The sequence below is a fragment of the Fomitiporia mediterranea genome (genome assembly GCF_000271605.1).
Source record: "Fomitiporia mediterranea MF3/22 unplaced genomic scaffold FOMMEscaffold_10, whole genome shotgun sequence".
NCBI classification, from domain to species: Eukaryota; Fungi; Basidiomycota; class Agaricomycetes; order Hymenochaetales; family Hymenochaetaceae; genus Fomitiporia; species Fomitiporia mediterranea.
The window spans coordinates 701493-711898 of record NW_006760395.1 but is presented as its reverse complement, the minus strand read 5'-3'; the positions used below and the strand labels follow the sequence as shown (position 1 = coordinate 711898).

General features: G+C 42.6%; 2 protein-coding genes across 2 annotated transcripts; one reads left to right on the top strand and one right to left on the bottom strand.

The window, feature by feature from the left end:
• Positions 1-31: 31 nt before the first annotated feature.
• On the bottom strand, positions 32-576 carry FOMMEDRAFT_159636 (uncharacterized protein; the record flags this gene model as incomplete). Its single annotated transcript, XM_007269444.1, has 3 exons — positions 32-82; positions 285-415; positions 474-576. 3 exons carry the CDS (start codon positions 574-576, stop codon positions 32-34), a joined length of 285 nt encoding a protein of 94 aa, XP_007269506.1.
• A 359-nt stretch (positions 577-935) lies between these two features.
• FOMMEDRAFT_112387 (uncharacterized protein) lies at positions 936-6025 on the top strand. The gene is made up of 10 exons (XM_007269443.1): positions 936-1104; positions 1171-2060; positions 2110-3156; positions 3216-3445; positions 3494-3746; positions 3802-3971; positions 4027-4129; positions 4182-4604; positions 4662-4937; positions 4989-6025. Exons 2-9 carry the CDS (start codon positions 1866-1868, stop codon positions 4902-4904), a joined length of 2664 nt encoding a protein of 887 aa, XP_007269505.1. The 5' UTR covers positions 936-1104; positions 1171-1865; the 3' UTR covers positions 4905-4937; positions 4989-6025.
• Positions 6026-10406: the final 4381 nt, after the last annotated feature.

Here is a 10406-nt window from a genome sequence, read left to right as displayed (position 1 = left end):
ATAGCAAAGAAAGCCTGTTGAAGCGTATCTATCAGTTCCGAGCGTAAAGAGCCAATTGGCGTCCCGGAATCTGAGTCATAGGCTTGGGGGTCGGGAACAAAGTCAGTCTTGTCGTCTGGGTCGTAAAGTTTTATGTTATTGATATCGTCTCGTTTGCGAAGGGCTGTGTTACAAATGTGCCAGTCCAAGTCAAAGGGTATGAAGCAATGATGAATGTATTTTCGCGAAAAGGGCTGAGGCCAGCGATGGGGTGATTGTCCGCCAAAATGGCCATCTTCACGGACCACGACTTTCCCATCGTCGATGAATGGAAATTGCGGGACATAATCTGCATTCGGTGAGATTATGATGCAATTGCCGAACTGCATTACGGCACCAACACGCGCATCCAGAGGCCGAAGACCTTCATGGTGGCCTATCAGTAATATCAGTATCTGCATGAATGTTGCTTTGAAGGACATGACTATACTTACTCAGCTCTTTGGCATTGTTCAAGATTCGTTGTGGAATAGAAAAGTCTTGTTCAGTGGGACCTGGAGGCAGAGTAAAAGGGGGAGTAACCGAGGAACCACTCATGGTGCTTGGGGTGCCCAGCATTAGCGTTGAATTTTGGGTTGATGTCTTTTCCGGGAGCAAACAATCTCAAGGCAAGTAAATTTACTGAAAAGCTGAGCGACTAACGCCACTAAGCAAACATTTACTGTAATTCGATGAGGTAAAGCACGAAGCTGCACCTCGCCTAAGACTGTATCGCGGTACCAGAAACGGATGTTGTGATGTCTAAGTCGCTAAGTCTACAATTTGAACTTCGTTGCACTTGTCCCGTGACTCACGTAACGGTTTCCTAAACGGTTCCTCATTTTCCCATATCCCCTATCGTCTCTTATCATCTCCCACCTACACCTCCACCACCTCCACCATCCCGACCCCTCTCTATGAGAAGCGCTAACCTTGCATCGATCCCCCGGTGTTCCATACTCTGGTTTACCTCCTGCCAAATACCACAATTCGGACTCCTGCCCTTTGCAGGCACTGTACGTGAATGTCGTCCGTTATGACTTTATGCGGTGGTAATTTTGAGCTGCAATGGAGCTGTTTAAAATTGTAAGTATCCAACCAAATGCCGCTATTCTTCCTGATTTCCTAATCCCTCTTTACTTGCATAAGCAGATCTTCAACCGGCCATGACAGCCTTGCTTTCATGGCCTGTCCTTCCATCGGCAGCTTCGTGCATCTGATGGATTTGGACTCGACGTTCAATCAATTTTGCCGTCCTTCGTTCGAGTCCTGTTTGTTGTCAGGCGGGACGGCTCAGGTTACTTGTTGCCTGGCCTCGCCGTTGATCAGCCTCAAGCGTCTTGCCACATGTCCTACGTGCACAGCTTCGCAGAGCTCTGATGGTTCATGACCCGACGTACGGCCGGGTGCGCAAAATCAGCATCGTCAATTGTCTTTTTGCGCTAGTCGTGTCGACAGTCATTGTCTGGAAAGGAGTGGAGGATATCTCTTATTTTACATGTCCTACATGCACAGCTTGCAGAGTTCTGATGGTTCATGACCCGGTGTATACTCGCATGTGCAAAAAAAGCATCGTCAAACGTCTTATGAAGCTGGGTTGTGTCGGCGATGTTGGATTTGTTCTAGAAAGGAGTGGGGGAAATCTCGGCAGAATTTAAGACGAACTTTGTGAGTCGTGCAGCTGGCAGACGCGGTCTTTGGCATCATGTAGCGATGGCTTGTAAAAAGATCTTCCATTAGTAATCACCCTATCGTCTTGCACGTAGCTTTGTAATACTATCTGCCGCTTCATTAGCCGAGTTGCATCGATCTGTGTTACGGTCGCGCTGCATTTCGTTTATCTGCCTATGTATCACTGTGAGGGAAGTGGCTGCACGGCAGCTTTTCCTTCAGTTGGCTCCCGGACTAGACACGAACGACGATGCCTGTTTGTTGCGAATTCCACAAAACGACTCAATAACGATGCTCGGACGCGAATGCAGGAAAGAAAACGGGCGAGGATCGAAGTGGGCCGAGCTATGCCAAGGGTAATAGTGCCTGCAGTGAGTAGTTCTAATCTCTGGCTTGAACACGATCCTCAGATATATGAAGGAAATGCCACCCCCTGAGACATATGGTCCGCAGAGGGATGAATTCACCGAATCACTACAGGCATGGGATGCAGAGCCTAGTGAGGAAGAGCGCCCTTCTCCACAGCCAATCCTCTCAGCGGCAGGTCGTCCCGTTCGTCCACGTATTCTCCCAAAGCGCTTCAGACAATTATCACCACCGAGAAATAATTTACGAATCGACCCGGAAGACGAGGATCCGGCGACGGTTGAAGCACTGGATGAAGAAGAGGAATCTCCAGGTCTCAAGTTCGAAATTATACGTACACAGCGTAACAAATTCCGCATCCATAGGGTTATTCGACGGCCTAAAATTCTGTTGGACGACCGTCGGCACAAACATCCTCCTGTAGAAGACCCCAATGTCTATGCACCGCTTCCAAACCGAAGCACTTACCTGCTATTCCATTGGTTTTGGTCCTCATCACATACCAAGTCATTTGCGGACTTGCTTAGACTTCAAGAGATAACACGAGACAGTCAATGGCGGTGGGAGGACTTCGCAAATGCCGATTTACGTCCACTTAATAGAGCGCTAGTCGATGGTACGCTTGACGATGATCGATGGGTGGAAACTTCGGTGCCGCTGTCAGTCCCTATTGGACATCTTCATCCTGATGTTCCCGGGGCGGTGACGTATGAAGTAAAAGGTCTGCATTACCGCCCATTGACAAGCGTTATACAATCGGTATTCCGCAGTTCCCAGTTAAGCGAAGGCTTTTGCTATGAGCCGTATGAGCTTCGGTATACTCCGTTGAGTGCTGATGAAGATATTGCGGTACACGGGGAGCTATTTTGGTCGTCATCGTTCCGGAACGCGCATGATGAGGTGCAGCGTGTACCCCAGGCTGATGGTGATTCAATTCCTCACGCGGTGGCTGCAATGCAACTGTGGTCGGATAGTATGTCGGCGACGAAGTTTGGGAGTGCTAAGTTATGGCCCATCTACCTGCAGTTCGGAAATCAATCAAAATATAGAAGGTCATGCGCTAGATCTGGCGCAATCCATTCGATCGCATTCATTCCCTCGGTATGTACACTAAACACTAACATCGCTCCACTGAGTTACTGATGAGACTTGGTATATAGTTACCTAGTGATTTCAAGGAATTCGTGGAGCGTCATGCAAGGGGAAAAAAAACATCAGCAGAACTCGAACTGCATTGTCGACGCGAAATCATGCAAGCCGTGTGGCTTACCTTACTGGACGATGAATTTATTAATGCCTGGAAAACCGGAATTGTTGTTTTGTGCGGTGATGGTGTCCTGCGTCGATTGTTTCCTCGAATATTGACGTATTCGGCGGATTATCCTGAGAAGTAGGTAATATCCTACTGCGCTGTTGGTCTGTTTTCATCTTGTTTCAGGGTTCTTTTGGCTACAATGAAATTTTTGGGTAGTTTCCCTTGTCCTCGTTGTCTTATCCCAGCTAGTAAGATATTGTCGTCGCTGGGAAAGCCAAGGGATATGCGGTATCGCATCAAATACCGGCGGACCGATAATCCTGACCGGCAGTACAGAGTCAATAAAGCAAGAGAGCTAATTTATACGAGCCGGAAGCGGCTGACACACCCGAGAGTGAAGCTCCATTTAGACCCTCATTCGTTGACTCCAGTTGAGGTCAGTTCAGCTATTCTTTTTATGGGCATTCGTTGAGACTTGGATTTCTGTGTAGAATGCATTCTCGAAACGTCTGGGACCTCTAGGCTTTGATTTCCATGATATACTGGTAGTGGACATCTTACACGAATGGGAGGTAGGAGTTTGGAAGACAATTTTCACTCATCTGGTACGGATTATCAATACCTTCAAGGACCGAGATCGCCTTAATGAATTGAATAAACGGTGAGGTTAACTTGTTATTCGGGCTTATCTCTTAATTTATCGTTTTGTTGAAAAGCGTTCGTGAAGTGCCGGCTTTTGGCTCTGATATAAGAAGTTATAAGGGAAACATTTCTGACATGAAGCAGATGACAGGCTATAACTTCGAGGACCTTCTACAGGTATGAATTAATTGGTATGAGAGCTGCAACTATTCACTAACGTCGTCCTCAGTGTGCCCTGCCGGTTTTCGATGGTCTGTTCCCGCAGCCGCATGAAACGATCATCCGTATTTTGATATATCGGACTGTGAATTTGCACGCACTGTGTAAGCTACGTCTTCATACGGATGATACTATAGCGGCTTTACACTCTGAAACGCGGCGATTTGGTGATGCACTACGAAAATTCGCCAGCGATACTTGCCCTGTATTTGCCACCACGGAACTAGCCGCCGAGACGCGCAGGCGCGTGTCTCGCATGGCAAAGAAGCGTGGTGGAAATGATACTCAGCAAACAAGAACGTCCGGCTCTGACGGGATAAATGCAAACGTGAAGAAGGCCTTTAATGCCAACACATCTAAAGTTCATGCGGTGGGGCATTACGCAAAGCAAATAGTGGAATATGGGACCACTGATTCCTATAGCACAAATATTGTAAGTATTCATTCAATTTCTTGCACTGTAATCAATACAAACGCAGGCTTGATGCAGGGCGAGTCTGAGCACAAGATGACCAAGGACAGCTATGCTAGAACAAATGGAGTCAATCCCGAGCAACAAATTACACGGATTAACCAACGCCAAGCAAACCTCGCTCGCATTTCGGGGCGAACAATGAATGAAAACGACCATCCTGGAGTAGAAGAGGAGGAGGAGGAGGACGTAGAGTTGGCCCCCGGTGACGTCAGATATTCTATCGGGCAGAGAGGAATTCCAATTAACCTTCCTCAGTAGGAACTTGAGTACCGATTTGATGCAGCAATACAGGTACGCCACTTGCATATTCTCTGCTTTCTTTTATACTAAACGCTTTACTAGGGCTTTAGGCAGAGCCTATCCCAACATTTACTGGCCCGATTGAAAGGGATGGATGCCTCAGACGATGAACTTGTCTTTACGCAACACGAACACATGCAGATTGTTATCTTGGACAACAAAATGTATAGTCACAAGTGACTTGCCATAAATTATACCTCATACGACATGCAACGCCAGCACGAATCGATTAGCCCAACAGGAGCCAAATCTGATATTATGGTTCGAGCAAGCGGAGGTACGGATCGAGAATCAATGTACTGGTATGCACGGGTCATTGGCATCTTCCACTTTGATGTTTATCTCCGTGGAGCGGAAGGATCGTCTCCGAAACGTGTGGACATAATCTGGGTTCGATGGTTTGGTAGGACGGTAGAGGGCAGATTCAGAGACAATGCTTGTAACCTCGAACGAGTCAGGTTCGTCACGCAGGAGGATGGTTCTCCCCCGTTTGGCTTTTTAGATCCCACCACAATTGTGCGCGCTGTGCATATCATTCCTGCATTCTGTTATGGCCAGACTAGAGAGCTCCTTGGAGCATCTCGTCTTGCTCGTGTTAAAGAACCCGGTGCTGTTGAGGACTGGGAATCCTTCTACATTAATAAGTGTGATTACTTAGGAATTGATGGAGGCAAAGGCTTCACTCAGCTTCAGGTTTGCTGATAGGGATTTGTACATGTTATTTCGAGGCAACAGCATAGGTCACAGTGGCTATTTCAGTAATACTGGATCATCTGCACAAGTAGACCTATATGCAAAGTTAGGTGTTGTCAGCAACAGCATAGAGGGGACCCGAAGGCTCAGTGAGGGGACCCAGGTTACAACTATCCTACACAACAGAAATACAGAATGTGAGCACTGGAACATAGTCAGAACTTGCAGAATGGGCAGAGAGAGAGAGTAAGACAAGAGTAGAGTATATAGAGTGAGCCTAAGAGTACAGGACTACCTAGAGTAGACAAGATCAAGACTACAGGACTAGTCTGATCTTGTACACCTATATATACTAAACTATACAAGAGTACTCAGGGAGTATGAGCTACTAAGAATGATAAGCCACAAAGAATGAAAGAAAGGAATGTCAAAGATAAAGGTACAAAGAATGAAGGGATGGACAAAGGGTAAGAGACTATAGAATGAACAGAGAATGAAGGAGTGGTCAAAGGAATGGAATGATAAAGTAAGGAAGGGTAGTAGTAAGAGTCAGTATGTATATAGTCTATAGACAGTGCTCCTGAGAGACAGAAGTCCTAAGTTCTAGTACAGAAGAGTGTAGAACCCTCAGAACTAAAGGTAAGAGAGTAGAGGATTGTAACATCACCCTCCCTCTAAAACTAATCATTCTGATTAGTAAACATTAGGCTTGGTTAGTAGCTTGAGTATAGGTTGGAATAGTAGGGTTTAGAAATCTGTAAAGTAGAGTTAATGTAGAGTACTCAAATGAAGTTGATAGAAGTCTCAGATTACTTTAGTAGTATAGGTGAGATTCTCAGCAGGTTCCTAAGTGTGTTCTTCAACTAAGTATCCCTTCTAGTAGATAAGAAACTTGAGCTTTCTATATACTAGCTTAGCATCTACTACATACTCTACTTTGTATTCTAGTTCAGAGCTGATGAGTTCTAGTAGAGGTAGAGGGAGTCTTTGTTGTGAAGGAAAATTAGGATTATAGTACTAAGATAACAGAACCTTATTGAACACTGAGTGTATGTACTTCCATGTTGTTAGAAGTTAGAGTTTGTAGGTAGAGGCACTAACCTTCTTTTTAATGACAAAGAGTCTAAAGTACTTGTTGTCCAACTTCTTTATTAAGTAGTTTATAGTCAGGTTAGTAGCTTCTAGCATAACTTTGTTACTAGACTGGTAATCCTTGGCTACAGACCTCTTCTAATTATAGTTCCACTTTATGATCTGTACTACCTTTTCCAAAAGAGCTCATACATCCTCCCTAGTTCTATGTATCTGTTTTACAAAGTCTATTACAGATTCAGAACTACTATTCTGGTTTGAAACTGTCCCCTAGTATGAATGTCTCTTATGATTGAGGAAGAACAGGGACTGTCCTATTATAGAGTGTTACTAGTTATTGTGCACAAATTCTGTCAGAGCTAACTATTCAGACTAATCTGATTACTAATGATTGATAAACATTTAGAGGTAGAGCTTGATCTCCTGATTAACTTGCTCAGTTTGACTGTCAGTCTGTAAGTAATAGGTAGTAGAAGGGTTCCCTCAAATTCTGAGAAGTATATACAAGTCCTACATGAATTTCAACTTGAATTATAGTCTACAATCATGAATGAGCTTCTAAGGGAGTCTGTACAACTAGAAGACATGATCCTAATAAATGTGTGTTATACCTTCAGAAGTGAGTTCTGTTTAGGTTGGAACTGTGTGGACTTGCTTAGAGAATCAGTCAACAATTACACAGATAGTATTGTAACCCTAAGACTTAAGTAGCTTACTAATCAGGTCTACTGAGACTTCTTCCCAAGAGTGATTTAGGATCTAATACAAATGTAGAGGAGTCTGAACCCTTGTCTAGTAGGCCTTAGTCTGTTAGTATGTATTATAACCAGTCACATACTTTAGGATTTCCCTCTACATTCTAGACTACTAGTAGTTCTGAGTAATGAGTTCCTGTGTTTTGTGTCAGCCTAAATGTCCTGTGGTCAGATTGTTGTAATAAGCTCAGACAATGTCCTCCTACAGCTTCTAATCCTTTAGAACATACAGTCAGCCTTCCTAGTAAACCTGTCCATTCTCATCCTCCTCCTAATCTCTTACTTACTTCTCTAACTACTTTACTATAACCTAGTTCTGTGTGTGTCTTAGAGCTTACTGTATGTGAGTGACAAAGTCAACATTCTTAGATTTGAGTCAGATCTCTTAGATTGTCTCAGACACAAAACAGGAATTGTCTAGGAGAACAAGATTTTTGTTATTATTCTCCCTCCTTTTATAACCTGCTTGTCTTGAGAGTAAATCAGTTTTTGTCATTTGTGTTCTAGGTTTGTAGGTCAGTACAAAGTCATAGTCCTACAGTTCTAACATTTAGCAGGCCTAACAGTAGTTGAGCTTCTGAGGCACCTGGAAGTACTAGAGATTAAGGTGATTACTCTAGATCTTAAACTTCTATACTATACTGAGGAGATATTAACACTACTCCTCTAGGGAACAGACAATTGTAAGGAGTTCCTTGTTATAGATAGAGTAGTTCCATTCTGTTACAGAGAGGGATTCTGATTAGAACACTATTAGACACTACTTTCCATTAATGAACTAGAACAGTACTACTCTATTTACAAAGTTGGAAGAGTTAGCTTTAACTCAGAACTTGTTTACAACTGTTAGAACTGTTAGTACAGGCTTACTAGTAATAGCCTGCTTTAGGGACTCAAATGCAGACTACTACTAATCCTCCTATTACTAAGGAACATCTTTGCTAGTGAGATTGTATAAGGGCCAGGCAATAGTACTAAAGCCTCAAATGAAGCATTAGTAGTAGTTCACAAACTTAAGGAATACTTAGACTTGTTTCAAGTTCTAAGGTTGTAACCAGTTCCAAACTACAGTTACCTTTGCTAGATCTATACAGACCTCTCCTCTACTAATCACAAAGTCTAGATAATCTACTGACTCCTACACAAAAGAGTACTTTGCTTCTTAGAGGAACAGTTTATTATCTTAGAGCTATTATAGAACTACTCAGATTAGTTAGTAATAGTGCTCAACTGTCTGAGTGAAGATTAGAATGTTATCCAGATACACACTAACATGCTCTAAGTCAATCAGATCCACAAGAATGTGATTCATGAATAACTAGAATGTTGTAAGCAAGTTAGTTAGTCTGAAGAACATTATAGTCAGTTTGTACAATCTACAATTGGTTTAGAATACAGTCTTCTACTCATCTCTGTCTCAGATCCAAATATTATTGTATCCTTATTAAACATTCAACTTAGTGAAAACCCTGAATGTATGTGTCTTATCAATAAGCTCCTGAATCAGAGGGAGCAGGTACTTGTTTTTGACAGTACCCTCATTAAGACAACAATAATCCTAGACTAGGTAGAGCTTCCTATCTTTCTTTTTGACAAAGAAGAAAGAGGAGACTATAGAGGACTTTAAGGGTTGGATCTAGCTGTTCTGAAGATTTTCTCAAAGGAACTTGTTAAGCACCTCCTACTTGTCTCTGTTAAGCAGGTAGACCTTACAATCCTTAGGTTAGAAACTCTCAGTCAATTTAATTGTATAGTCCTAGGAACAGTGTTCAGGAAGCTGGTCAAATTCCTCTTCACTAAAGACTTTAGAGAATTCTTAGACAAAATCCAGCAGACTGAGTCTATGTGTGTTCTAGAGTAGAGTTGTTCTGAGAGGGTTCTAGACTGGTTCTGTCTCAGACATTCTTCAGATTGACTCTGTTCCACCTTAACTAGAATATGTATCCACATATCTATCCTAGTCAAAGAAGAACAACTAGTCACCTTCATCAGAACTGTTAGTAATATTAGAAGCATCTGTATCCACTTAGAACAGTAGTGTAAGGTAACTGTAAGACTCAGAATACTAATTGAATGTAAGTGTCTGCTCTAACTAGTCAATAGTAAGGTTGTAAGCCTTGAGCCATTCAAATCTGATAAAGATGTCTGTCTTTCTAAGGTTAGTGACTCTGAACTCAATGCTTTCCTTATAATCCTGAATAGTCATCTGTAGTTGGACAAACTCAGTAATCTGACCATTCTAGTTTAGAGTTCTGTCTACATTGTATACTAGGATCAGAAGTGGAACACATTAAGTAGGGAGGTAGTGTTTCTACACAAAAGCCTTATTAATACACAAACTAGTACATTTACTGTCTACCAGAACTATTGTTTGGATCTGGGGGGATCCTGAGAAGGGAGCCAAGAGGATAGGGACTTAGAGCTAGTACCTGGAACATTCTTAGATAAACTGCTACTTGTTCTAAAGGGAATGTACAGCTTGTACAGCCTTGTTGTCTGAGAGGGTAAGTATATACACTAACATTTCCTTATTAACCTCTCTCTTTCAACAAGGACAGACTCATGTTCTCAGCTGTGAACTTAGCTGAGACTATCCCTACTTAATACTACAGACAAACTACTGAGTAGTGAACAGGGCTGGGTAGTGTTCTGAACATTCTGAGATCTTAGAATACAGAAGTAGTAGGTTGGATTGTACAGATTTAGACTCAGATAAAGTACAAAGAGAAGAATCAAAAGAATCAGGAGAAATAGGAGAACTATCTACTTTTGTTTTCAACTTTTTTCTTTCTAATAAATAATTTTGTTAGATTTATTTTTTCTACTTTTTCTGCTTTTTCTACTTTATTTACTTTTAATCCTACAGTGTCCATTAAATCAAAAGTGGCTATTAAAAAATCTGAGTTATAGCCCTTCAGTG

Coding starts and splice junctions, on each gene's coding strand:
- FOMMEDRAFT_112387 (XM_007269443.1), top strand. CDS start 1,866: ATGTATCACTGTGAGGGAAGTGGCTGCACGGCAGCTTTTCCTTCAGTT. Junction 3,446..3,493: donor TCGGCGGATTATCCTGAGAA/GTAGGTAATATC, acceptor ATCTTGTTTCAG/GGTTCTTTTGGCTACAATGA. Junction 4,605..4,661: donor ATTCCTATAGCACAAATATT/GTAAGTATTCAT, acceptor GGCTTGATGCAG/GGCGAGTCTGAGCACAAGAT.